Source organism: Podospora pseudopauciseta, chromosome 6 (assembly GCF_035222475.1).
Source record: "Podospora pseudopauciseta strain CBS 411.78 chromosome 6, whole genome shotgun sequence".
Classification (NCBI taxonomy): Eukaryota; Fungi; Ascomycota; class Sordariomycetes; order Sordariales; family Podosporaceae; genus Podospora; species Podospora pseudopauciseta.
This window is the reverse complement of record NC_085895.1, coordinates 3,772,651-3,797,007: the sequence shown is the minus strand read 5'-3', so window position 1 is coordinate 3,797,007 and position 24,357 is coordinate 3,772,651. Positions and strand designations below refer to the sequence as shown.

The 24,357-nt window shown below is 54.8% G+C and overlaps 10 protein-coding genes across 10 annotated transcripts; 3 read left to right on the top strand and 7 right to left on the bottom strand.

Annotated features, from left to right (window-relative positions):
* Window positions 1-2,517: 2,517 nt before the first annotated feature.
* On the top strand, window positions 2,518-4,855 carry QC763_609380 (uncharacterized protein; the record flags this gene model as incomplete). The annotated part of the gene is made up of 3 exons (XM_062914762.1): window positions 2,518-3,159; window positions 3,214-3,603; window positions 3,659-4,855. 3 exons carry the CDS (start codon window positions 2,518-2,520, stop codon window positions 4,853-4,855), a joined length of 2,229 nt encoding a protein of 742 aa, XP_062763515.1.
* Window positions 4,856-5,291: 436 nt separating this feature from the next.
* Window positions 5,292-7,899, bottom strand: QC763_609370 (uncharacterized protein; the record flags this gene model as incomplete). Its single annotated transcript, XM_062914761.1, has 2 exons — window positions 5,292-7,806; window positions 7,865-7,899. The coding sequence occupies 2 exons, from the start codon at window positions 7,897-7,899 to the stop codon at window positions 5,781-5,783; spliced, it is 2,061 nt and encodes a 686-aa protein (XP_062763514.1). The 3' UTR covers window positions 5,292-5,780.
* Window positions 7,900-8,888: 989 nt separating this feature from the next.
* GPI8 (glycosylphosphatidylinositol anchor biosynthesis) lies at window positions 8,889-10,555 on the top strand (the record flags this gene model as incomplete). The annotated part of the gene is made up of 2 exons (XM_062914760.1): window positions 8,889-9,124; window positions 9,298-10,555. Exons 1-2 carry the CDS (start codon window positions 9,063-9,065, stop codon window positions 10,553-10,555), a joined length of 1,320 nt encoding a protein of 439 aa, XP_062763513.1. The 5' UTR covers window positions 8,889-9,062.
* Window positions 10,556-11,060: 505 nt separating this feature from the next.
* On the bottom strand, window positions 11,061-14,116 carry QC763_609350 (uncharacterized protein; the record flags this gene model as incomplete). The annotated part of the gene is made up of 4 exons (XM_062914759.1): window positions 12,661-14,116; window positions 12,358-12,606; window positions 12,130-12,301; window positions 11,061-12,073 (listed from the first exon to the last, which is right to left on the bottom strand). Exons 1-4 carry the CDS (start codon window positions 13,921-13,923, stop codon window positions 11,061-11,063), a joined length of 2,697 nt encoding a protein of 898 aa, XP_062763512.1. The 5' UTR covers window positions 13,924-14,116.
* A 305-nt stretch (window positions 14,117-14,421) lies between these two features.
* Window positions 14,422-15,963, bottom strand: CRC1 (carnitine transporter; the record flags this gene model as incomplete). The annotated part of the gene is made up of 2 exons (XM_062914758.1): window positions 14,422-15,553; window positions 15,615-15,963. 2 exons carry the CDS (start codon window positions 15,961-15,963, stop codon window positions 14,880-14,882), a joined length of 1,023 nt encoding a protein of 340 aa, XP_062763511.1. The 3' UTR covers window positions 14,422-14,879.
* Window positions 15,964-17,767: 1,804 nt separating this feature from the next.
* On the bottom strand, window positions 17,768-19,503 carry MSC2 (putative zinc transporter msc2; the record flags this gene model as incomplete). Its single annotated transcript, XM_062914757.1, is given in 3 exon segments — window positions 17,768-18,809; window positions 18,881-19,404; window positions 19,423-19,503. The coding sequence occupies 3 exon segments, from the start codon at window positions 19,501-19,503 to the stop codon at window positions 17,768-17,770; spliced, it is 1,647 nt and encodes a 548-aa protein (XP_062763510.1).
* Window positions 19,504-19,577: 74 nt separating this feature from the next.
* On the bottom strand, window positions 19,578-20,240 carry QC763_0099630 (uncharacterized protein; the record flags this gene model as incomplete). The annotated part of the gene is made up of 3 exons (XM_062906383.1): window positions 19,578-19,635; window positions 19,818-19,959; window positions 20,087-20,240. The coding sequence occupies 3 exons, from the start codon at window positions 20,238-20,240 to the stop codon at window positions 19,578-19,580; spliced, it is 354 nt and encodes a 117-aa protein (XP_062763509.1).
* Window positions 20,241-20,361: 121 nt separating this feature from the next.
* Window positions 20,362-22,520, top strand: ALG1 (mannosyltransferase). Its single transcript, XM_062914756.1, has 2 exons — window positions 20,362-20,892; window positions 20,947-22,520. The coding sequence occupies exons 1-2, from the start codon at window positions 20,685-20,687 to the stop codon at window positions 22,095-22,097; spliced, it is 1,359 nt and encodes a 452-aa protein (XP_062763508.1). The 5' UTR covers window positions 20,362-20,684; the 3' UTR covers window positions 22,098-22,520.
* ubc15 (Ubiquitin-conjugating enzyme E2 15) lies at window positions 20,962-22,811 on the bottom strand (the record flags this gene model as incomplete). The annotated part of the gene is made up of 3 exons (XM_062914755.1): window positions 20,962-20,999; window positions 21,102-22,580; window positions 22,643-22,811. 2 exons carry the CDS (start codon window positions 22,809-22,811, stop codon window positions 22,216-22,218), a joined length of 534 nt encoding a protein of 177 aa, XP_062763507.1. The 3' UTR covers window positions 20,962-20,999; window positions 21,102-22,215.
* A 566-nt stretch (window positions 22,812-23,377) lies between these two features.
* Window positions 23,378-24,211, bottom strand: SNU23 (U4/U6.U5 snRNP associated protein; the record flags this gene model as incomplete). Its single annotated transcript, XM_062914754.1, has 2 exons — window positions 23,612-24,211; window positions 23,378-23,503 (listed from the first exon to the last, which is right to left on the bottom strand). Exons 1-2 carry the CDS (start codon window positions 24,086-24,088, stop codon window positions 23,378-23,380), a joined length of 603 nt encoding a protein of 200 aa, XP_062763506.1. The 5' UTR covers window positions 24,089-24,211.
* Window positions 24,212-24,357: the final 146 nt, after the last annotated feature.

Below are 24,357 nucleotides of genomic sequence, written 5' to 3'. Positions count from 1 at the left end.
GACCTCAGCAGCCTTTTCTAGACGGGAAATCGCCGCACTATGAACCAAAGCGAAGCTGTGTTTCTGCGCCCTGCTTCCCCTGCGCTGCCAAAAGAACAATCACTCACAATTCCGGGTGATCACTATCTAGGTTTCTACCTCTACGAGCAAGGACAGTCAGCTGTGCCCCGTCACCGGAGCCAAGTGTTCCACTGGACCGCTGTGCCCGCCGCGCCGGCCTTTCTCCATCTCAGCTCGCACCTCACACCTGTGGTCCGGCTGCAGATGGTGGGGGATGGTACTTGACCGAAGGACAGAGAAGGTTCACGATGCACAGCAGGCGAACAGGACACAGTGCAATGAGACACAACCGATCATATGGAGGCCGCAGTCGGGGACCATACCACGATGCACATGTATACCGCGCGGCGCTATGGATAGGGATGAACTTGGCGCATCCTCAGAAACGGAGGCTTTTGCAGTGCATCAATGTAGATCGAAAAGAACAGGCTGAACTGGCATCACTTGCACAAACCTTGGTCCGTCCTCTTTCAAGTCAAGCGGCGTGGTGGTTTGCCGGGCAGAGCGGTGCATGATCGGCGTTGGGGTCTGGTACGACCACAGCTTCATCACTTTTATGCTCCTCTCTGTGGTTCTTGTTTGTGCAAGTACAAGAGAGGGACGGGTCGAGAAACCTGGTTGAGGTGACGTCCGGAAGGGCGGACAAATCATGCCTTGCGGGTTGAGGGGAAACAAGAAACAAATGGCGAACAGGGGGGAGTTGTAGCAAGCCGCTGTTATTTTTGAGAGACGGGTTTGTGTGAGCGACTTACCTGGTGGTTGGACTGCCATGTTTATGCTGAGAACGGGTCGACACGAGACGGGATCAGTGCCGTGGTTTGTGCAACTTTTGCAGAGCATCTTGGGCTCTCTTCAGATAAAATGCCGAAGAATGAGGGTATCAGCAGCTTGAAGAAGCGAAGCTGGAAGCTGTTTCGAGAAAACTGGTTCCCTGCCAAGCGACCTTCCACGCACTGACCGCACTCTACAACTTGTTCAACAGCGTCCTTCCGATACCCGAGCAAGGTCAGTGCTTCTTTCGGCGACCTGTAACACCCCCTCGACACAAGAGGGAAGTGTTCAGGGTTCCTCGTCCCAACTCTCCTCCGAAGACGTTCCACGACAGACGCCCATAATCCCCCGTGGCGAGAGTTGACAAATCCTTCAGTCAGATGTTTGCGGTTCAGCAACGCGTCGACAGCTAACAGAAGCGCTGCTGACTGGACAGTGTTCCGGCGGTGAAGAGTCAGTCAGTGGAGAAAGAAGCATCAAAAGAGCGAGTTTGCGACGGCACGGCCAAAAATGGCCGATGGTTGATGGCACGGCACGGCGTGCACAGGCACGAAAATGCAAAGGCAAGGAGGAGAGGCCTGACAGCCCGGCAAGAGCCGCTTCCATTCCTTCTTCAGCTGTGGCCCCACATCTTTACGGCGGATAGCGGGGCGCCCTTAGCGCGACCCCGCTCTTCGGGTCCGACCTCCCCCTCGCACAGGGCAGCTCTCAACGACGTCCCTTTTTAGGTGTCTCCCTGGCACATTGACAGAAGGGTTTCTGAGATTTTCATTCCCCCTAGCCAGAAGATATCTCGCTGAAGAAATCCCTACTATTGAGAATCAATGACGACTACCAAGACATTGTTTTCCCTAGCGACATCTTCAACAACAAACAACCCCGCGTTGTGTCACTGAACGTTTCAGCTGCTTGTTGGTCCCTGCACTCGTGAGCTCGGGCTTGTGTGAGGGGCGCCCTTTGGCTGGTCCAAGCGGGCCTGATCACCTCCATCACCGTCCCATTCCAGGGGACCTTGGATCTGACCCCGATCGCGACCAGGTACTGGTGTATGTACCACAAGTGCCCTTCCCACGCGTCGTGCTGGTTCGCTAGGGAGCTTGAGGCAGGCAAGGGGATGCCTGTCGCTGTCCTGCCTTGTTCTTGACGCTGTCAGCGATGACATACACAAAGGAAGATGGTTTCTTCTTTCTTCGGGTTTTATGAGCCGCAGTTGGCTTGTATTACCATGATCACCACCAAGTGTTTTCGCCCCTTGGCTGAAGGTCAGATCATCACTCTGGAGTCTTCCACCCAGTACCAGAATATATTCCCCCCCTTCTTGAGCCCATATTTGTCCCTTGCCATCATGCGTCCAGAGTGGCCTTGCATCGACAGCTTACCACTCAACCCTATCACGACCACCCAAGAATGTGAGGTCAATGCTTAGTGCTTGATTGCCCTCCCTTGCCCACATCACATTCTTTCTTTCTCTACTGCTACCCGAGGCTGGTACCCGTATAATGTTATGGTGGCCTCTCCCCTGGTTATCCTCTTTGGCCCCTTTCCTTTTCTAGTCTGACCATTCCTCGTGGCCATCTCACAGCAAACATTCGTCTGGTCTGCTGGACAGCGACGATAGACGACCGTTTATCACAAAACATCTCCTCAGCGAGTAAAGGTGTCATTCCCGTCGCTATCATCACCACCATGGGGCAGGACCTTGGGATAGACCTGAGGAAGGAGCTGGGGCTCAGAGGGGGGAGTAATGGGAACGATGGGAGCAGCACAGCGGGATTGATCGAGTCGTTTCCACCACCGCCTCCTCCAGCAAAGGAACCGCATCATATGATGGCCAAGAAGAAGCCATCACAGTCATCGTTGAACTCGACTAGTCCGACGGAGCCGCCAAATCGCCCATTACCACCGAGGCCGGTATCAAAGTTGGGAGGGGGGTTATCGAGGAGTACGACGAATGCGAGTGGGTTCACTGCCATCACACCATTACCACCTCCTAGCTTGCCTCCACCGAGTGTACCGCCACCAAGCGTGCCGGCACCAAATCGACCACCTCCACCGAAGCCATTACCTTTGAGTGTTAGGCCACAGGTGCCGTTGGGTATGAATCCGCCCACCAGACCAGGGACATCAACTACGGCGAAGACGACGACATCAGCAGCGACCGCAATGGAGCTTCCACCTGTTTCAACGACAGACTCAAAACCGAGAATGTCATGGACTTCGACGGCGGCGTCATCGTTGAATGTGCGGCGGAGGATAAAGTACGGACAGGGAAAGTATAGCAGTGTGGAATTGGTCCCTCAGCCGAGTGATGACCCGGATGATCCATTGGTATGACTGTCCCTCTTGGCCTTTGGAAGGATTATGCTGATACTTGTGTGACAGAACTGGCCCACATGGCGCAAAGAAGTCAACTTTTGGTCACTCATGTTGATGGTTGCCATGACAGGGGTGACAAAGACGATATTTGTGACGGTTAATGCTCAAGTCTCCCAATTATATGGCGTGTCGTATACGGCTGCGGCCGCGTTGACCGGTGTGCCGCTGATTTTGTCGGCCATTACAGGGCTGGGGTGTTTAATTGCAGCGAGGATGGTTGGGAAGAGGCCGTTTTATCTGGGGTCGCTGATCTCGTTTTTCATCGGGACGGTGTGGAGCACCAATGTTGGTTTTGAGGGTGCGTATGGGCAGTGTATGGCTGCGAGGGTGTTTCAGGGGCTGGGCTGGGGAGCGTGGGATGCGCTGGTGTTGGGGAGTATTCAGGATACGTTCTTTGTAAGTTTCTGTCCTGCTCGTCTCTCAGGAAGAAATGAAACTGACCAAGGAAAAGGAACACGAACGCAACATCAAGATCACCATACACGCCATCACTACCACGGCCACCCTCTGGTTCCCCCCCATCCTCGGCGGCGTCGCCTCTCAATCCTCCGCCGGCTTCACTCTGCAATTCACCATCCTCAGCAGCTTCTTCGCCCTCGCTATCCCGGCCATCGCCTTGGGCTGCCCAGAAACAGTTTTCGACCGAGCATACACCCTCTCTGCCGCCGCCTCCGCCGCTCCCACACCAGGGACCGGCCTTTCCGGCCTTGGCCTCACCGGCACAGGCAGATACAAAACCTCCCTCCCGCTCGCGCCCTATAGGCTCCTCTCCTGGGAAACAGCCTGTACCTACCTCGCCAAACTCCATCCCTACACTTATTCCACCCCTATTTCCCCCTCCCTCCTCCTCCAAGCCCCCAGAGCAATGCTCGCACCCACCACCCTCCTCCTCTTCCTCGTCTCCTTCCTCCCCATCTCCGCCCTCTGGTCTTTTTCGTCTTCCCTCTCCCTCATCTTCCACCCCCTCCCCTTAAGCCTCCCCCCATCCTCCATCGGCCTGTTCTTCTTTGGTCCGTTTCTGCTCTCCCTCATCCCAGTCATAACCTTTAATTATTTTTACCGGAAGTACTCCACAATCTTCACCTCCACCCCCAAAATCCACCTGTTCGTCACTGCGCTAGGGTTAGTCCTCTCGTTTATCGGAATTTTGACCTTCTCCCTCCACATCAGCAGCTCGCTCACTCCCGATCCCGATTCTCTCATGGCAACAGGCGCGAAAGTCAACCTCCCGGCGGTGGGGTTCGTCTTTGGACTTTTGGCAATGGGGGCTGCGACGCTGGAGCACGGGCTTCAGAGAGTGACGATTGGGGAGTCGACTGCTTTCACGAGCAGGAACTTGGGTGTCAAGATGAGGAATGAAGTTGATATGGGGTTTGGGGTGGAGTTTTACCGCAAGGTTATGATGGGTGTTTTTGTCATGGGGACGCAGACGGGGAACTGGGTTGTGTTTGAGGGGTTGAGGGGATTGGGGCTTGGGTTGGGGGTTGCGGTGGTGGTTTTGGGGGGTGGGTTGGCGACGGGGTGGTGGTTGTGGGGGGGGATGATCAAGGGGGGGGACGGATGGGCTGTTGGGGGGGTTGATTTGGGGGAGATGGGCAATGAGGGGGCGGGGATAAAGAGGAGTGGGAGTTTCTTTGATACTGACTAAGGGGGAGTAAAACTGTACGATGTTATGATGGGTTCAAGCGCCTAGGTAACGATGTTTTGATGATGATGGGTTTTTTTATGTTGGGAATCAGGGTATGATACCACGGCTGACAGCCGTCTTTTCTTTTTGGATCTTTGCAACAGGGGTGGGAAGGGGAAAGCATTGGGAGGAATTGGGGTGGCAAACTCTGTATTAGTACCACTCTTGATGAGCACACAGAACTGTTTAGAATACCGCTTTCTCGGGAATGACATCTTCCTTTTCCAATTATCCAGTCCTTTTCGGACCGTACCTTTTCAGCCTGTTCAGAAAAAACTCACCCATGGCCAAACCGGACCTTCTACTCACCCACAACAAGTCTTCTGGAAGGCCGCTGTCGAGCGTGATCTGGCTTGCCATAATGTGGTTCGGCCACGTTCCGCGTCGATCAAACTCCCCTAGATCAATCCGGCTAGATACGATACACCCAGAACATCGGACGATAGTTCGCCACACTCACTCACAAACCCCCCACCAGCACAAGCGGAGACAAGGGCAAATAATTACTACATCCATATTGCTACCATCATACACTAGGTACCTATTCAACCCCAAGCAAAATCCCAAACAAACTTTTCGCTATCCAATCCCACCACCATGCAATCATCCCTCTCCCCTGCTCCCTCCTCCTTTTCATGTACCCCTTCTCACCATCCTATCCAAGTTAAAAGTACAGATAAGTCAAACAAGTCAGTAGTCCTCAAAATAGCTCACAGCCAGGTATCAACGAAGTGAATAGTCCGAGAAGAAAATACAACGCTCTCTCATCTCAAGTTCCACCAGACAATTTTTGAACAACGCTATGATAAAAGACAGCAACAAAAGGGGAATGATACAAACAAACTCGTGCTCATTGCAGGGGTGTTTCCAATATTCTCCCGAGTCGTCAACTCCGCTCAGTGACAGTCCACCGTCTCTTTGTACAGCTGGTATCTCTCAACCGATCTGCATCCTCAGGGGGCCTGGGTCCGTTGCCACCCCACAGCCCGCCAGGCCCATCCCCGAGCTGCTCCGACGATTCCGCCTTGGGAGTCGTGACGGGAGAAAATGACGGGGTGGGGATCCTTTCGGTAGTCCCTCTAGGACTAACAGAGAGGTTGAACGAATCCAGGTTGTTGGTAGTGCCAGGAACAGGGGTAGGGGTTGCTGCACCATCCACCTGCTCTGGCGTCTCGGACGAAGCTGGCTTCCGGTCCGCATCGCCAAAGTTGGGCAACAAGAAATCGTCGTCTTCGTCCTCTTCCGGCTGAGAAGAGATTGGAGACCAGAGACCGATCGACGGCCTATGCCCAAAGGTCGACCCCTTGTTTGCCGTGAAAGAAGTGACGCCACTCCCAACAGTAATGCCTCCTCCGCTGTTGATACCATAAGAGAGCTTGCTGCCAGTTGTTGGTGTGCTGCTGTATGTGTTCGAAGTGGTCCTTCTAAGCCCATTCAGAGCCATATTTGCCGACGACCCACGGGAGTTGTTGTTGTCGTTCCAGGAAAAGTTGCTCAAGGTTGAAGAAAACGACATGTGCCGCCCTCGAGGACCGTTCAAAACACTGGCCACCGAGACCGAGGGAGATCGGGAAGGGTTGGGTGTTGTAGGCGGCGATCTAATGTGATCACTGTTCGCAAACAACTTGAGGTCATACAACTGATGTACAGGCGGCAGGTCGTTGACGTTGGTAGTGTCCACATCATGAACCTCGGGTTTCCGTACAGCCATGGTCAAGGAGGCCATGCCGACGTCCATGAGCACAGGCTGATGAGTAATCGCCCCGATCAAAGCATTGCAGCCGGCACCATGAGACACCATGATGACAACCGCCTCCGTCTCGACATCATCATCTTCAGAGTCGGTGCCATCCGATCCTCTCCTAACAGGCTGAAAAGCAAACTTCGTCACCATATCTGTGGGATGTTCCGCCGTCGTATACCAGTTAACCAGCTTCTGGACGCCACTGCGGAACCTCTTGTGCATGCTGGCCCACTCCTCCGGGAAGCTTCCACCATCACCCCAGTCCAGAGGGGGTCCTCTGGAGTCCCATTGGTAGTCAACCTTTACACACGCATCCTTGGCATGAGCCACATAGCCTGGTGGGATAGTATTGTTGTTGCTAACAGCGTAGTGTGGCACCGGCGACACGTATCCGCGGACGCCGAGCTCGATTTTAAGAGTAGAGGGTCTCGTGCTCAGGCTGCTCGTTATGCTACTCTGGCTGCCGATGCTGGGACTCCTAGGCAAAGCGTTACTCAGGGTAACCATGCTCCCAAGGCTATCATATCCTCCGTCACTAGGTGGTGAAGCCGGGCTTGGTCGACCTGTCGGACTCCAGAGGTGACCTTGGGAATTGGAATGGTGATGGCCACTGAAGGGTGGGTAGTGACTATAGTCTTCCCGTCTAAGGAGCTCTGACTTGGCAGAAGCAAGCATCATAACAGACTCGGGGGGTGGGGTGATGAGTTCGAAGTAGGTGGGCGAAAGCCATTCTCCAAGGAACGCGTCCAGTCGTAAAACAGACTTTCGAATTTTGACAGGTTTCTGTGGCGGGTCAGTAATGATATTTGGTGGCCGTGGTCGTCCCTCGAGCGCGGGAGGGGGAGTGGGCGGCCGCGAGTCCAGATCGGAAGGTCCAAAGGGGGTCGAGTCCTGTGCCAGTCCCGCGCCGATAGCGATTGAAGTCTGGATGCATCGAAGAAACGGCGAACTGTGCAAGACCACCTTGTATCGTTTTCGCTTCCTGTTTGGATCTGGGTTCATCCTCGCCTCAAGCTCGTCTACCTTTACTCTTTCCTGAAGAATCGAAGCAATTCGGCCACCCAAATTCTTGCATTGCTGCCAACCGCTGTAAGTGAGAGGTGGGTCGTAAGGAGCCGGCGATGAGAGATGCCACTGCTTGTCGGCAGCATCTAGCCGGTACCCGTGTCTAACCACTACGTCAACAGAGAGTCCCCTCCAAAAAAACGATGTGGCAACCAACTTACCTCACCACGAACAGGTACGCCGGTGGGCGCCCCATGATGATAAATTACTGTTTTGACTGTTTGCTGCAGCTGAAAGTGTGGAAGGCCGTTGGACAAGTGTCCACCAGAACAGACCCTTATGAGTACTACCACCGGAGAGGCCGTGGAGATTCTTGCCGACTAAGAACGTCACGATGTGGGGTTGGAGACGGGATCCTGGGTCGAGCAACCGTGGGGAAAGCGGGGATAAAGTTATTAGATCGACAACTGCCGCAGGATAGTGTATGGGCTAAGGGGGGGGGGCTTGTGTCGAGCCGTTGGTGGTTAAATAGAAGTCTGGCTGATCTGCTAAGGTGTTTGGAGGGGAGTTGGAGAGGAGACGGAGCTGGAAAGAGGGAGAGGCTTGTAGTTGTAGGTTTCGGTTCGCGGGCTGGTTTGTTTGTCGCTGGGGTGTCGATGCGATGGCCGGGCTGTGTGTGTGGACTGGACTGTGGGGGGGGGGGGCGGATGGCTGATGCTGGGTGATGCAGCTTGTTCCTCGAGCCAACCGCCGTGCAGGGCAGCTAACTGATGGCGCGGCTTCCAGGTTGATTTTGGTTACGAACAGCAGTAGGTAATGGCGTGGGTGCTGTGATGCGATGCGAAGCAATGCTAGGTAGGTATGAGATGTATGCACCTGCTCAGGTGAAGGGCTCAGGTTGTGCTTGGTGTCAATGTCAGTCAAAGGTGCTGCTGCTGCTTTTGTGTGTATCCATCAGGTAAGTATATAAAAGAAGCCCATGCGATGTCCACTCCAAATAGCGTGGTTTTCCAGGGTCTTACTTGGTACGGGGCACTGGGGGCCAGTTCTCCAATTGTTGCCCCGCGGTCTGGTTGCTGCTTGGGCTGCCGGAAAAGTGTCGTCACGTCGTCACATGCTTTGACCTCTTCCCCACAGAGATCGGGACGTGTGATCAATGGCCTCGCCTTTTTTTTTCTTCTCTTCCTGCTGACTTCTGGTGCAGCAAAAAACGAGGCCGGCCGCTCTGGGCCTGGAGCTATGGTAAAACCACCCCTGTTCCCAAGTTCGGCGTTCGGCAAATCCTAGCACCGCTGTTGCGCTAAGACACCGTGGGCACAAAAGGCTTGTGGGGCTTGGCTCGTGTTTCACAGGTGCTCCCACCCCAGAGCCAGAGAGAAATCTCCGTCCCCGGTTTTAAGATCTGTGAAAGAGAAAGGAATGGCTTATGTAATGCTTGGCCATCTGTTAGATTGGCCTTGGCACTGTGAAACGACCGCGACGTGTGTCGGCTCCAATGCTGACGCCCCCTGGCTTGGCTGACTGACTGATGGCATGGCGTTGAACGTCGACAGAAGAAAATAACCACCACCACCAGATACGGATATCACCAGAACAGGTGATTTTGTTTCGGGCGTCAATGTTTCCATCCGCCTGAGACTCGTCCCAACTCTAGACGCCAAGAATCCCGACCATCGTCCACTCGTTTGCCACAACACCACGACCTACCCACCAACATCACCAACACCACCAAGATGAAGCTCTCCTCCCTCCTCCTCCCCGCCTTCCTCCTGGCCGGCCCCTCCCTCGCCGAACACACCTCCAACTGGGCCGTCCTAGTCTGCACCTCCCGCTTCTGGTTCAACTACCGCCACCTCGCCAACGTCCTCTCCATCTACCGCACCGTCAAACGCCTCGGCATCCCCGACTCTCAAATCATCCTGATGCTCCCCGACGACATGGCCTGTAACCCGCGCAACGCCTTCCCAGGCACAGTCTACTCCAATGCCGACCGCGCCGTCGACCTCTACGGCGACAACATCGAGGTCGACTACCGCGGCTACGAGGTCACAGTCGAGAACTTCATCCGCCTCCTCACCGACCGCGTAGGCGAGGAGATGCCCCGGTCCAAACGTCTCCTCACCGACGACCGCTCCAACATCCTAGTCTACATGACCGGCCACGGGGGCAACGAGTTCCTCAAGTTCCAAGACGCGGAGGAGATTGGCGCCTGGGATCTGGCCGATGCGTTTGAGCAGATGTGGGAGAAGAGACGGTACCACGAGATCCTGTTCATGATCGACACCTGCCAGGCAAACACCATGTACAGCAAGCTCTACTCGCCCAACATCATCGCCACGGGCAGCTCCGAGCTCGACCAGTCGAGCTACTCCCACCATGCCGACAACGACATCGGGGTCGCCGTCATTGACCGGTATACATACTACAATCTTGAGTTCCTCGAGTCCGAGGTCAAGGACACGTCGAGCAAGAAGACGGTCGGCGACCTTTTTGACAGTTACACCTACGAGAAGATTCATAGTCATGCTGGAGTGAGATACGACCTCTTCAAGGGCGGGGCGGAAGAGGCAAGGAGACGGCTAGTGACGGATTTCTTTGGAAATGTCCAGAATGTTGAGGTGGACAGCAGAAAGGGGGAGACAAACGCCTCGTTTGAGGAGGAGATGGTCAGGCTGAGCAGGACGATCGCGGAACTACACACACGAGCGGAGGAGCAGGAGGCTGCCGAGAGGAATGCTACTGCCTCTGCGGCCAAGACGGGGAAGAAGCAGCAACAGCCAAGAAAGATTCAGCGGGTTGCGAAGCCGCTGACGGATGATAACTGGTGGACCAAGAAGATTGTTGGCGCGACGGCGCTGGCTGGGTGTGCGGCGCTTTGGGGGTTGGGGTCGTATCTTGAGGGTGTGGTATGAGGCTGGATGGTCGATCCTGAGCTGCTGCATGCAACGAAAAATCCCCTGCTGGGTTTTAGGAGCTTTGGTGAGAAATACCTACTGGGTTCCATTTTGAGCCTACACGCCTCACCAAACAGCACGGCCCGAAGCCGCTGAATTGGTCGAGCCGCGGAGAGAGAGGGAGAAGGACTCGGGTCCATGTACATACATTACAGGTAAACGACCTGGTTTCATATCGTCTTTTTACTTTGCTCCATCATAGTCAGCCAGCCATGTTTTGACAATTCATTTCAGGGGCCGTGATGCCCCCGACCTTGCACATCACCACACATCATGTTCATGTTCCGAGCAATGTGAAAGGTTTGCTGGTGCTGTACTCACTATACCTGTTCAAAACCCACTACAGACTATCCTCTGCTGAGTAACAAACCGCTGCACCACCAACTTTATCAGGGTATCAACCATGTCCCAGAAGCCAGGATCCATCATCAGTTTACCAACCGCCCCTCCCCCCGGCTCACTACTAGTTGAGAAACTTTCCCGAGCAAGCCATGCAGCTCCCCCGTCCAATAACCCCCTTGACCTCCTCCTTGATATCCTCGGGAACCTTTTGCAGCAAAATCTCCGGCCTCATCGTCTTGAACCCGCATGTCCCGCAGCTCCGCGTCATACCCGGCTTCTGCACAGCAAGCCCGCTCAGAGCACAAATGCCAAAGAAATGTCCCTTCTCACACCCAACCAGGTCCTCCTTCCTCATGCTTTGCGTGACGGCCGCCCCGCAAACCTCGCACTTTTGGTTCCTAACCACAGGAGCAAAGATCTGAGCAACATGTGCGTGTCGGGGATCCGACGACAGCGGGTAGTGCACGCCTGGCACGTCGGGGCCGCCGCCGTAGAGATACTCAAACAGTTTCCCCTCGGTGCTCATGGAACTCACCAAGGAAAAGTTCAGGTTGTCGTCGTCCATGTACATACTCAGGGAACGGCCCGAGGCGCGACGAGGTTTGTAGCTGAACAAGACCTGCGAGCGCTGCGTGTGCCAACCGCCTCGCTCGGGATGCTGCGTGCTGTGGGCAGAAACCAAGACAGCAGAGGCGCCGCCGCCAGCAGACAAGGTAAGACCATGGAAACGGAACCGATGAGGGTGGACCTCGGGGACAACCTTGACCTCCCTGGCGACATTAGCATCCGTGGTGAGGTCGATAGCCGTGAGTCCTTCGCCCGTGTAATTAACACCTTCGTCATCCTCAAGGGTATCTTCCATGAGAACGCCGTCGTCAGACTCCTCATCCGAATCGCTGTCGTCGGCACCGTAGGCACGCTTCTGGTACATGTCGGCTGGGACCAATACCTCCAGCTTTTGTTGGATTGAGCGAGCCCACTGAAAGTAAGGACTGTTGGAGTCCGCGGCGAGAGCAGAAGGGACGTTGGTCTCATACCAGTTCGGCGTGGTAGGCGTGGCAGACAAGCGAACCAAGGTGTACAAAGGGGTCGGAGTTGGTCTGGCCGGGTCAGGCGGGGGGTGGACAACCATATCTGCATAACAAGACTTAGCAAACCCCAGACGAAAGATACACACTTGAACGTCTTACCAATGATGGGGTTCTCGCAATGCTGGAGGTTGTATGTGGTTCCGCAGACGCCCGTCTTGTGCTTCGCCGTTTCAGCCAGGGCTCCACTGGCAAGGGAAACCTCAAACGGAACAGGATGCCAGCCTGTAGAAATCATTCCCCGGCAGCCTATCATATCACCCTTGTGAAAGATCTATACGGCGTCAGTACCGAGAGACATCGACGCAGACCGTCTCGGCAGCGGCTTACCCCTTGCTCAAACTCAATAAACCCGTCCGTGGTCAGATGAACACATTGGCCGTGGGTGTCCTTGTTCTCAACCTGAAGCTTGGGCAACTGGCCTCTGGTCCACGGTTTGTCGATGCGAAGTTTGCGGAAGCCGACGTAGTTCCGGTCGAGATATCCAAGGACACACGTACGTCCACCATCATCCTCAAGCCAGGGACCAAAGCTCAGACCAAAGGAGGTGCCGCAAGGAACATAGTCTGGATCCATGGTCTGTCATCTGGTGTTAGCCCTCCATAAACTTTCCGCCCAGTTCGATCCGCTTACCGAAACAGGCAGATGGGGCCCCTCCGCCTTGAAGCGTACAAGCTCACGGACATGCCAGACCGTCTTCTCGGCAGGACCACCTACCGCCCTTCCCTTCTCCGAAACCTCTTCCACATACACGACTGTCTGTACGCTGATGATGGCGATCTCCATGGCATCGTTCAGCGTGGCCAGCAGTGCCTGGCCAGGGCCAATTTCCTGCGCCCAGGCGAACGTACGGATGTACTCGCTGTAGGCGGGCGACTGGCCGGGCACCATCATCCGCTCGCCCACGCCCCAAAGAACCAGCCAGGACGCGAGCTCACGGCGCTGCAGCATGTACCCGTTGGCGCTGCCGAGCACGTTCGCGGCCATGTCACCGTCGCCGTACATGGCGAGCGTCCCAGCTCCGGTGAGAATGCCGAGGATCGGGCGTCTGTTGACCCCGAGCTCGGACGGCGACCAGCTGATCTTGACGACGTGGTTCATGCTGCTGCCAACACTGGTGATCGGGCCAGAGCCCGCGCCGTATGGCTGATTGGAGCCGAGTCTGGCACCACCGCCAGCTGGGTCATCGTCAACACTGCTATCGTCTGAGTCATCTTCCCAGTCGTCATCGTCGTCCCCCTCGACACCGTCGGCCTGATCACCATCCCCGGCATCTCGGCCATCCTCTTGACCATTTGTGTCCTTCTCAACACCCTGAGGCTTGGGCGGGGCAGAAGTCTTGTCGTAAGGAAAAGGCATCCCTTCAGCATCGTAGAGCTCCTTGTTGATCCGCGGGTCGAGTGGCGGAAAAGAGACGGGCATGTGTTTGCTACCCTCAGAGTATTGCGTCCGAAACATCTCTGGGTTGTACTTGCCTTTCTGTTCATTGGTTTCCTCTTCATCCGAAGACTCCGGGTCGCCTCCCTCTGCGATCCTCTTCCTGCGTCTGGTGAGATCTGGAAACTCGGGAACAAAGACATGGACCGAGTCGTCAGCAGCAACAGCTAGGTCGCCATCGCATGAGAACTGAATGGCTCGCTTGACCAAGGGTCTCGAGTTGAGGGTCAACTCCCGAAGGGGAAGATACTTTTTAGAAAAGGTTAGATCTGCACCAACTCCTGGGGAGGAAGGGTTGCTGGTAGGATTGCAGGTGGGTTTGGCAGAGACATCCGGTGAGTGGATAGCTGGTCTGAGGTCCAGAGAGGAGGCTCCCAAAGTAGGAGAAGGAGGGAAACCTTCGTCATCATGTTCGATGGTCGGAATGGGAACACCCCTCTCGTCGGTTGTGGGAGCCATGATGAAGTCTGTATTTGAACCAACAACAATGCTCAAGACAGAGATGAAGGGGTGAAAAGAGGAGAGCAGAATGAAAGGGAATCAGATCTTTCCGCTTGGAAGAAATGGACGAGCTTGATTTCACGGTTGCGGTCGGCAGTTCCATAAGAGATGCAGCTTTGCTGAGTTGCCCAGAGTGAAGAGTGCACTGAGCGCGACTCGCCCTCACCAGCAACAGCTAGCTTCGAAGTAAAGAAGGACGCGGAGTCAGACAGGTGCTTACCTTTTGTTTTGGGGGTTCTTTCGATGTGGAATCCATCTTGACTGCTTCCTAAAGCTTTTTTCAATCTTCCTGACTTGACGTCTGATGTTTTGAGTTGTCCGAAGACAGTCGAGGGGCTTTTTTGACTTACATGCACGGACCAGACAAGTCAACTGTTATCTAACCCTAACCCTATCTGTCCCCCTTCTTGAGGATATGTTGTATATGAAAGTCATGGTTGAAATGATTGGTGAGTGTGTGAAAGCGAGGATGTTGGATCTCAGAAGGGCCTTATTTCGCAGTACAAGTCTCTATTTTCTTGCCTACGACTTTGGGGTGAAGGATAGAAAGGGGTGTGAATCCCGAGGGCACAATGGCGTACGATTCAAACCCTTTGTGTTGATATATGGTTTTGGTTATCAAAACACGAAAGGTCCGTATCATATGTCATTGTGCCCTTGCGATTCACACCCCCTTTCTATCCTCCGACATTCTAACAAAGTGAAAAGAAAACAAAATCACAGTACATGTCTCTGCCAGATGCCATGCCGCAAAACCCAAGACTCCCTGTCCCGCTCTTTGAACAGAAAGTACCGCCTGAAACAAGGTATGATAAACAAAAACCCAAAAGTCAGTTTTTACAGATCCCTTCCCACGATGCCTAGACCAATAAGAAGATCCTCCCTGTCTATACCCTCCCCTTTACATCACTTCCTCAGTTGAAGACCTTGTTCATGGCCTGGTGCGCCAGCTCTACGCCCAAAAAGGTCGCCGCATTAGCAGGGACCGCTCTCGCCAACGCGGGCCCGAAACCAGGGAAGAAGGCCTTGTAACCACCCTTGGCATACAGGCCCTTGACGACGCCACCAATCGTGACATTGCCCTCCGCAGTCTGCAGCCTACTCTTCACCGTGTCGATAGGGAAGACAGGAATCCACATGGCCACACCAGCAGCGGCACCAGCGCAGGTAATAGCCGTCAAGCTCAACTTGCCGCTGGCCTCGCCAGTCACGGGATCCTTGGGGGTGAGCGCCCGCTTGCAGTACTCATACGCAGCGAAATAAGCAGCCGAACCGGGACCATCACGGGCGAGGGTGGCGGCGGAACCGCGGAAGACGGAGCGGACACCGCCCTCGCGGTAGAGCTGGCGGACGACGTCCATGCCGCCGCTGTACTTTGGCTTCTCCCCGGGGGCGAGCTGCTTCTGACCCTGAACCTGGAGGATGACCTTGACGCGCTCAAAGGGGGCGGTAATGGCGGTCATGGGGATGGCGGAGAAGAAACCGGCGGCGGAAATCTGGGCAATGGAGAGGTTGCCATCTGGGCTGACGGTAGAGGTGGAGCGGACGATGCTCTTGCCGAGGTCGTAGCCCCAGAAGGAGACGGCGACTGTTTAAGTAGCAAATCAGCATTCGCGCTTCCGAGAAAAAAGATGAAAGGGAATACTCACACATGGGCGTAACACCGACCAAGGGCGCGCTCACACCAGCATACAACCCTCTCTTCAACCCATCCTTGGCCACACTCTTCTTCACCACATCAATCGCACTCGAGTACACCCCCTTCTCAGCAGTCTGAAGCCTGACCTTGACCAAGTCAAAAGGATGACCGACAACCACAGCGCAGACACCACCAAAGCCACCGGCGACAAAGGACCGTACTTGGGCCAAGCCCGTCGAAGCCGCCGCCTTGGCGTCCGCCTTGAGCTCCTCCTTGCTTTCTGGGATGTGGGGGATCTTATCGGCCACGGCGTCGGGGAGGACAGCCTGGAGCTTCTGGTCGGGGGATGTGGACGACATTTTTGGTTGCTGTGGAAAGTAGCGGCGAAGAGGGAGAAACGGCTGAAGAAGAGGGACCGGGAAACGGAGATTCGGACTTGTTGAAGGTTTGTTTAGACTTTAGACTTTCGGGACCCTTATGCACCCCTGATTTTCCCACCGGATTTCTGAAGAAACCTCGTCTGGTGTTCCGACTGTCGCGTGTGTCTGTTCTGTTCTTGAGATATGGAGGGGTTGTCCTTGTTGGCTGTGTATCTCTGTTCCTAAACAACAGAGTCTGTGGAGGGGGTAAAGCAGGCAAATGGCAAGAGACACTGTGGGAAAAAAAAAAGAGAATTGAGCGCAAAACTGACGTGAATGAAGGGGAAAAAAAAAGGATCGGCGCAAACGAGGTGGTTTTCAGAGAGAAAGCTGCCCTTTGCGCGGAACACACGCTTGCAGCAGCCACGGACGTCACCCACACCCCGGACCCCAAGAACCTCGGCAAAAAGGAGCCCCGCCAAACCGAACAGCGGCCACACACTCACCTCTCCTCCCCTTTGTGGACAGGTAAAAGGTGGGATGTCCCCTGGGCAGTGATCACAAGGGAATTACAGTTCCCTCTCCCTCAGCCTCAAGACCCAGCTAGGCGGTTGGACTCCTTTGTAGAACAACCCCCAAACTCCTCTGTCCCTGTTTCCGTGATGCCTCTCTCTCCTGTGCCGGCAGCCAACGGCAGTTGAAGTCTACAACACATTTTAGTGCGGCTTTTAAAGAGGGAGCTACCCGCTAATTATAAGCCAAGCGCAGCGAATCTGCCTTCTCCCCGCAAAGAGCTTCATCTCTCCAGACACACAGCCTGACCTTATCCTCCCTCGGTCGTCGGTTGTCATTATTTCTCTCACCCCCATCCACGAATCGACTTTTGGCAAAAAAAAATAAAACCGAGAATACAACGGCCCTTATGTCCGCGTTGCTGTGTATGTACACCCTCCTCCGTCCCCCAACCATCCCGCGTCGCCACTGAACGAGGAGGGGACCCTTTCCCACAGTTCTGGAGGTGGATTCTTTTTGGAACAGATTGCCAGGTTGAGCGTGGGGTAGCTCTTTGTGCCCTGGTTATGTATGTATGCCATCCTCGGTATCATGGAAGGGGCATCATTCGGTCAAGTGGTTGAATTCGCATAATGGATCCTCTGACAAAGGTCATCCGTTAGAATAAGCCTCGAGTCTGTCAGCCTGAGGGCACAGCATCGGATAGACGGATGACTGCGTCCCTGGCCAAACAATGGCTCTCGGTTGAGTTCAGGTGTGACCTGCATTCATTCCCTCCTGAAGTCTTGTGGGTGTGTGGAGGGGCATGTCTCGACCGACGCCAAGCGCGGATCGAGCTACACACGCCAAGCCATTTCTCTGGAGATTTGCATGTGAAATGCGTCAGCCAAGGGCATTTTTGGGTTCGCGATGGCATATATTCAACCCTAACCCCAGGCAATGATGCTAACAGTGTTGGCATGAGCAAGGCACAACATTCAATAGCAAGTGATCATGGTAATCCATTGACCCGCTAGATACAAGTGACCGATAGCAAACGCATACATGCCATGTACACCATTTCCTTCTCTGATACGGACTACACCTCCTCTGCCCTCTCCCGGATTAAGCGTGCGTGAGCCATGCTCCCTATCTTTCCTCGGACCAAAAACCAAAGAGGAAGAGAAACGACGCCATGGTTCCAATATCAAAAAAGTGCCCCAGTGTACTCCAATCCAGACCAGCCAACATCTGACCAAAACGGACCAAAACCGAAAGAGAGCATCGACTAAACCAAATCCCCACCCTCTCCCTAGAAGATGCTGATGCTATTTGTCGACTTGTGAGCCTGGGAGAGCGGACTCCGTCCTACGCCACACCAGCAGCTTGTGTCCCCTTCCCGCTCGACCTGCAACGTGATATCAATGTTGTGTTCAAGCAGGTAGTTGCGCACACGATCCCGCACGTCCTCCATGTCCATGCCCCGGCCCGCCACAACGTGCATGACACCGAGGAGTTTATTCGCCGACCCGCCCTCACTGTGCCGGTCATCCATCCAAAACTTGGGCGCCGCGTAGCTGACCACACCCTTCAAACCTGTGATTCCAGACAAGGTATCGCGCAAGTTATACTCGATCTCGGGGGGAATCGTAAGCAGTAACCTCCTTGCCGAAGACTTGACCAGCGGCAGCGCCGAAAGCAAAATCAGGAGAGCAATGAGGAAAGAGGCCAGAGGATCCCAGCCAGCCCACTTATAAAAGTGTGTAAGAATGGTCGATACGATAACAGCCGCGCTTCCCAAAGTGTCGGCGAGCACATGAAGATAAATGCCGTACATGTTTTCGTTGTCGTGGGAGTGCGAGTGCGAGTGACCGTGGGCATCCTTCTTCTCATCCCTGTGGTCGTGATCATGGCCATGGTCGTGTTTGTGATCGTGACCATGCGAATGTCCACCACAACCACTATGAGAGTGCCCATGATCATGTCCATGATGATGGTGCCCGAATGCCGCCATGCCCACCAAATTGACCAGTAGGCCCAGCGTGCTGACCACAAACAGCTCTCCAAGCCGTTTGGTTTCCCTGCCCTCCATCATGCGCTCACACGCCTCAATCATAATTTCGACGCTGATGAGAATCAGGAACACACCGTTGGCAAAACCGCTCAACGTCTCGATTTTGCCAAAGCCGTATGGGAACCGCTCGCTCGGTGGCCATTTGCTCGCAACGGCAGCAAACAGGCCGACTGCCAATGCCACGCAGTCGAAGAACATATGAATGCTGTCACTCAACAGACCAAGGGAATCTGTGACATAGCCGTAAAATGCTTGGATCATCATAAACGCGAGGTTGAGTCTGCACAGTGACAATGGTTAGTCGGCGAACTGAAAGCATAATAGCAAAGGGGGACAAGAGATGGCACATACGACATAAAGTAGAATATTCGGCGAGAGTCCTTCTCTACTACCACCGCATGGACTAGGGGCCACCTCGCGATCCGCGGTAGCAAGAACTTTGTGAATCTTGATCGCTCCACCAAGTGATCATGGCCATGACCGTGGCCATGGTCATGATCATGACTGTGCCCATGTCCGTGATCGTGGTCATGGTCGTGGGAGTGGGAGTGGGAGCGTGTATCGGCGCGCACTCTGGAAGCCGGCGGTTGGTATATCCCGGCGGCGTCGAAGCTGGCGCTGGTTGGTGTAACCAAAGGCTTGCCTCCCAGTGTCGACTCGGTCCTCCAGTGCGCGTTGGAACTCAACGTCGGCCCGAGATTTAGTGGCTTGGGGACGCTCGAGTTGGCTCGGTGGTTGATGTGGTTGATGTCATGATCCTGGCTGCGATTGTGGGAGTGACCGCCATTAGCTCTGGACTCCTTCCTGCTTCGAGTCGGGCTCAGTCCACCCAGTGATGAGGTGCTATGTAAGTGGCCGTTGTTGTGGCCATGGCTGTGGGAGTGCGAATGTGAGTGGGAATGCGAACAGCCGTGGTCGGAGGAAGGATGATGTTGATGGATGGCCGTCGCTGGCAAGGCGTATGTCGATGTCATGGTAGCAAGATGTCGTCGAGAGTGACTGTGTGTCGTTGATTAAAGAGTGAGAGGAGCGTCAATGACTCCCGGTGCTATCTGCTGGCGGACATGTGGTTGACGTCGGAGTCGCGGGGAGGGGTTGCGCCGGGGCTGCAACGGTTTTTGATCGTGATGGATGGCGAATGGGGAATCGATGGGAAAAGTCGCTCGTCAGGCGGGAATCTCGATCAGGCGTCGCCCCAAATTCACCAGGGAAGCTGATCCTTGGCGGTCAACAAGAAAATTCAATTTATTTCAAGGCGTCCAAAAGCAAGACAATGCAGCAAACTTACTCCGAGGGGCAGCCACCGATGATGTCGTGGGACGTCTCGAGACCCGCAATCGCAACGGATTTTGGATTATTGGACTGTTGGTATCCGTGGTTGATAAACGAACGGCACTGGCTCACTGGACAGCCCAACACACGGTGGCGCGCTGGTTTCACACGTTGTTGGGAGAGAGGATCAGGGAAGAGAGAGATGTCAATATGTCAGAGTGCGGCGGGGGGTGAGTTGAGACGAGATGGGATGAGACAACCTGGACTTTTGATGTGTTTCCAGACGGTGAATGTCGTGCTGTTGCTTGCCCCAGACTTGTCCCTCCTCCACCTTCCCTTTCCCTGTCGCTGGACTCGCTGCACTCCACGGCCGCCTTCCCTTTTCGACCCCTGAGCCGGGCTTGAGCTGGTGGAGAGGGCTATCAAGGTCCACGGACATTGTGGCTTCTGATTGGTCCATTGGCTGCGAACGTGTTGACCCCCGGCCCCGCCAATGCACCGCGATGCAGCCCAGACCGCGACCATCCCACCCAGATAATCTGCGTTAATGAAGTCTCACATTCATGACCTATCACTAACACCTTCAACCACACCCCATCTCAGCTTCCTAATTAAGCTTATTAACGCAGGGCTGATGCTGAGGACACAGCTGGCTTCACGAGGCTGAGGTTCAACGTCGACAGTTCAACTGGCACCTGTCAGTCTACTGCACGGGGCTCATCGTTGGCTGATGTAAAGTTGGGTTGTCAGACAAGCGTAATTCAGCCAAGACTTGAGAAACCGACAGATGCCACTTGGCCTTGGTCACTATTAGCCATCGGTTGGCGGAAGTGAATCTAACTTTTGACAAACCCAACGGCTCACAAACGCCAACAGCGCAGACATGGCAGGGCTCATCAGCCTTGTCCTTTTGGGCTTATTAATAGCCTACATCGTCCTGAAGCCATCGAGATACAATGGACACACCACAGGGAAGGGGGTGCCAATTCACATTCTGGTCCTTGGTGATATTGGGAGGAGTCCCCGCATGACATATCATGCCCTGAGCATCGCCAAACATGGAGGAAAAGTCAAGCTTATAGGATATCTCGGTATGTATTCATCTGTTCACACCTGCCAGTCTCACTCACTAACACCACATATAGAAACCTCTCCTCACCCCGACATCCTCACCCATCCCAACATCACCCTCATCCCCCTCCCCACCCCTCCTTCCCGCCCTCCCTCTGTCCCCTTCTTACTATTCGCCCCTATCAAAGTCATCTTCCAAATCCTCCACCTCTCCTACCTCCTCCTCTACCTCCTCCCCCCCTCCGCCTGGCTTTTGGTCCAAAACCCCCCCTCCATCCCCACCCTCGCCATCGCCAGCCTCACCTCCTACCTCCGCAACTCCCACCTGATAATCGACTGGCACAACTACGGCTGGACAATCCTCTCCTCCACCAGAGGACCCTCCCACCCCTTTGTTTCCCTCTCCAAAATCTACGAAACCTACCTCGGCCGCTTAGGCTCCCACCACCTGACGGTGACGAACGCCATGGCCCGCCAACTCCGCGCCGCCCCCTACAGCATCCCCCCTCACAAACCCATGATTTCCGTCCACGACCGGCCCGCGGCAATCTTCCAACCTATCCTCTCGCCCGACGCTCGCAACGAAGCCCTAGACAAGATATTATTCCCCTCCGGAAGGGAATACTACCGCGCCCTGGTCTCGGGCAAGATGAAGCTTCTTGTCTCGAGCACGTCCTGGACACCAGACGAGGATTTCTCTCTTCTTCTCTCCGCCCTCACCATGTACGCAGCCAGGCCTGACGCGGTCCCAATCCTGGCGCTCATCACCGGGAAGGGACCGCAAAAAGAGTATTATGACGACAAGATTGATGCTCTGGTCAAGGAAGGGAAGCTACCTAACGTGAGGATTGCCACTTTGTTTCTACCCTTTGAGGACTACGCCAGGTTGCTGGCATGTGCTGATCTGGGGGTTTGTCTGCATATGAGCTCTTCGGGGGTGGATCTGCCGATGAAGGTGGTGGACATGTTTGGGGCTGGGCTGCCGGTGGTGGCGTATGGGGGGTATGAGAGTTTTGGGGAGCTAGTCAAGGAGGGGGTGAATGGGAGGGGGTTTGAGACTGGGGAGGAGCTGGCGGGGGTGTTGGGGGAGTTGTTGAAGCCGGAGGGGGAGAACGAGTTGAAGCACTTGAAGAAGGGGGCCGTGGAGGAGGGGAGGAGGAGGTGGGATGAGGAGTGGGATGGGACAGTGGGGAGGTTGATGGGTTTCATCGAGGAAAGTTCTTGAAATTCCAGGGGCAGGAGAGAAAGAGTATGTGAATGGCTTGATTGAACCGGTTTTCTCGCTTTGTGCTGTCTGGCTGCCATTAACGCCAGCTATTTCGCAAGAAGATTAACATCCCAACTTAATCCTCTCCCAAACTCTCCCTAACACACTGCCTGACCCTTTTCCTAAACTCCCTACTCTTCCCCTCCCTCTCCTCCCTCAACAACACCGCCGCGTCCAAATTCGCTGGACTCTCGTCATTCGGATCCTCAAACAAGCTAATCACACTGAGCAATATCGACTCGGGGCTCTGCACCGGACTCCACCTCTCGCTAGCCTTTTCATACCCCGAAATGTCCTCTTCTGGGGGGTGCAAGATCGAAATACACAATCTCCCGTCGGGATAGATGTTTGGATGGAACGGGATGGGTGACTGGAAGACCAGCTTGGGGGGCATCAAGGGATAGGTTGGGGGGAAGGTGAGGATGGCGCGGAAGTTGCCTCCTGTATACACATACAAGGTTAGCGATGGGATATAAGGCAGTGGTTGAGAAGCGGAGACAGACCGCCGTAGTATTTACACTCGTCGCTGATCATCAGCATGACTTCCCACTCGAAGATATTATTGTCCGAGACGAGGCCGCATGAGATGCCTGGAATGTCTTTGTCGGTTTGCATTTGTTTGAGCTGTCGCTTGAGGAGGGAGGCGGCCGCTGCTGAAGAGACGCTGGACATGGTGTTGGATGATGTGGTGATTGTGGTATGGTGTTGTGTGCTTGAAGCCTGCTAGCTGGGAGGTTTTGGTGGGGTGGTTCTGGGAAGTATTTTTTTTTTTTGAATCACGGGGTCAAACTCGCGGACGAGATTGGGCGTGTTCGATTCAACGCTGGTTTGGTAAGACTGGTGCTGTCGTGCAATCGTGGGGCTCCGGGCGTTTGTCGACTTGAATGGTGTCAAGACGATGACATGGGTCCAGCGGCTTCTTGCAGCAGCGGGATCAAAAGCGGGCGGTTCCCCGCCTCCCGAATGAAAACGGCGACAGGGGGTCCCTGTCCCGGTCTCTGTTCCAACCACCATCACGGGATTGGGGGCCTCGAGACTGTTTGCTTTCATGTTCAGCAAAAGATATCCAAAATGATTCATTGTTGGGGACGTTATGCAGGCTTACTCTGTTTGCCTGTTACTCTTCCGCTAGTCCCAACCAAATGTTCCAATAAAATCCAAACGCCCACGCCATGCATATGGTATCTTTCGCCCACCCAATCTTGCAAAGACATAACCAAAACCCCCGAGCAAGATGCTCATTTCTTTGCCGTCGTCCCGAAGCCAGTAAACCCCATGGCGGCCATCATATCATCCTCGTCATGCTCCCCTTCGATCCTCACATCCTCCCCATAGTCCGTCTTCGCCTTCAGCGCCGCCTCCTTCTCCAACCTCTTCTTCTCCTCCGCCTCCTTCCTCTTCCTCCTCCTCTCCTCTCTTTCCTTCTCCTCCTCCTCCTTCCTAACCTCCAACCTCTCCTGCAAGGTGATAACCTGCTCCCTCTTCAACTCCTGCTGCCTTTGCCACAGCGCCTCAATCCTAGCATGCACCTCCTCCGCCGTCGCCTTCTTCACCTGTCCCGTCGCACCGACAGCCCGCTGGTGCTGCATGCTATTCGTGTGCTCCAGCCATTGTAGATTGTCTTTGAACGTCAAGTCGCAAGCCTCGCAGTAGAAGCCAGCGCCCCGTCCTCTTTTTCCGACCCCGGCGCCGGCTGGCACCAGAGACGTCGTGCCGACCATCTTGGAGAAGTCCTGCGTGGCATTGCGCGCGACGGTGAGGGTCTCGGTACCGTCCATGGGCTTGTAGTATTTCTTGCCCGCCAGCTTGGCTTCGTACCGGGCTTTGCGCTCTTCCTTCTCGGCGGCTTCGCGGGCGGCGGCTTTGGCGGCGTACTCGTCGAGGTCATACTTTTTGCGAAAGTCGGTGTCGCCGGCTGCTTGGCCGTAGGCGGAGCCTTTGCCTGTCATCTTGGCGGTTGATGCGACGAGCAGGTTAGAGATGGTAGATAGGTTGGTGGTAATTCTCGAGGACAAGTGTTGGTTTTGTTGAAATGGATTGTTGAAAGTTTGAACGCGCCGCGTCGTGAATTGGTTGGTTCAATGTGCACGGTTAACAGCGGACAGCCATCGACAGGGGGGGGTGAGCACTGGAAAGCTTGTCTTTGGAAATTTTGGAGGGGGCAGCTTTGGCGGGGTAGGCTAATAGTATGGTACCTTTCCCCTCACCTATCCATCAC

Excerpts from the sequence above, each read along its gene's own strand:
- ALG1 (XM_062914756.1), top strand. The coding sequence starts at position 20,685 with ATGGCAGGGCTCATCAGCCTTGTCCTTTTGGGCTTATTAATAGCCTAC. Across the intron at positions 20,893-20,946 it reads CAAGCTTATAGGATATCTCG|AAACCTCTCCTCACCCCGAC; the intron begins GTATGTATTCAT and ends CACCACATATAG.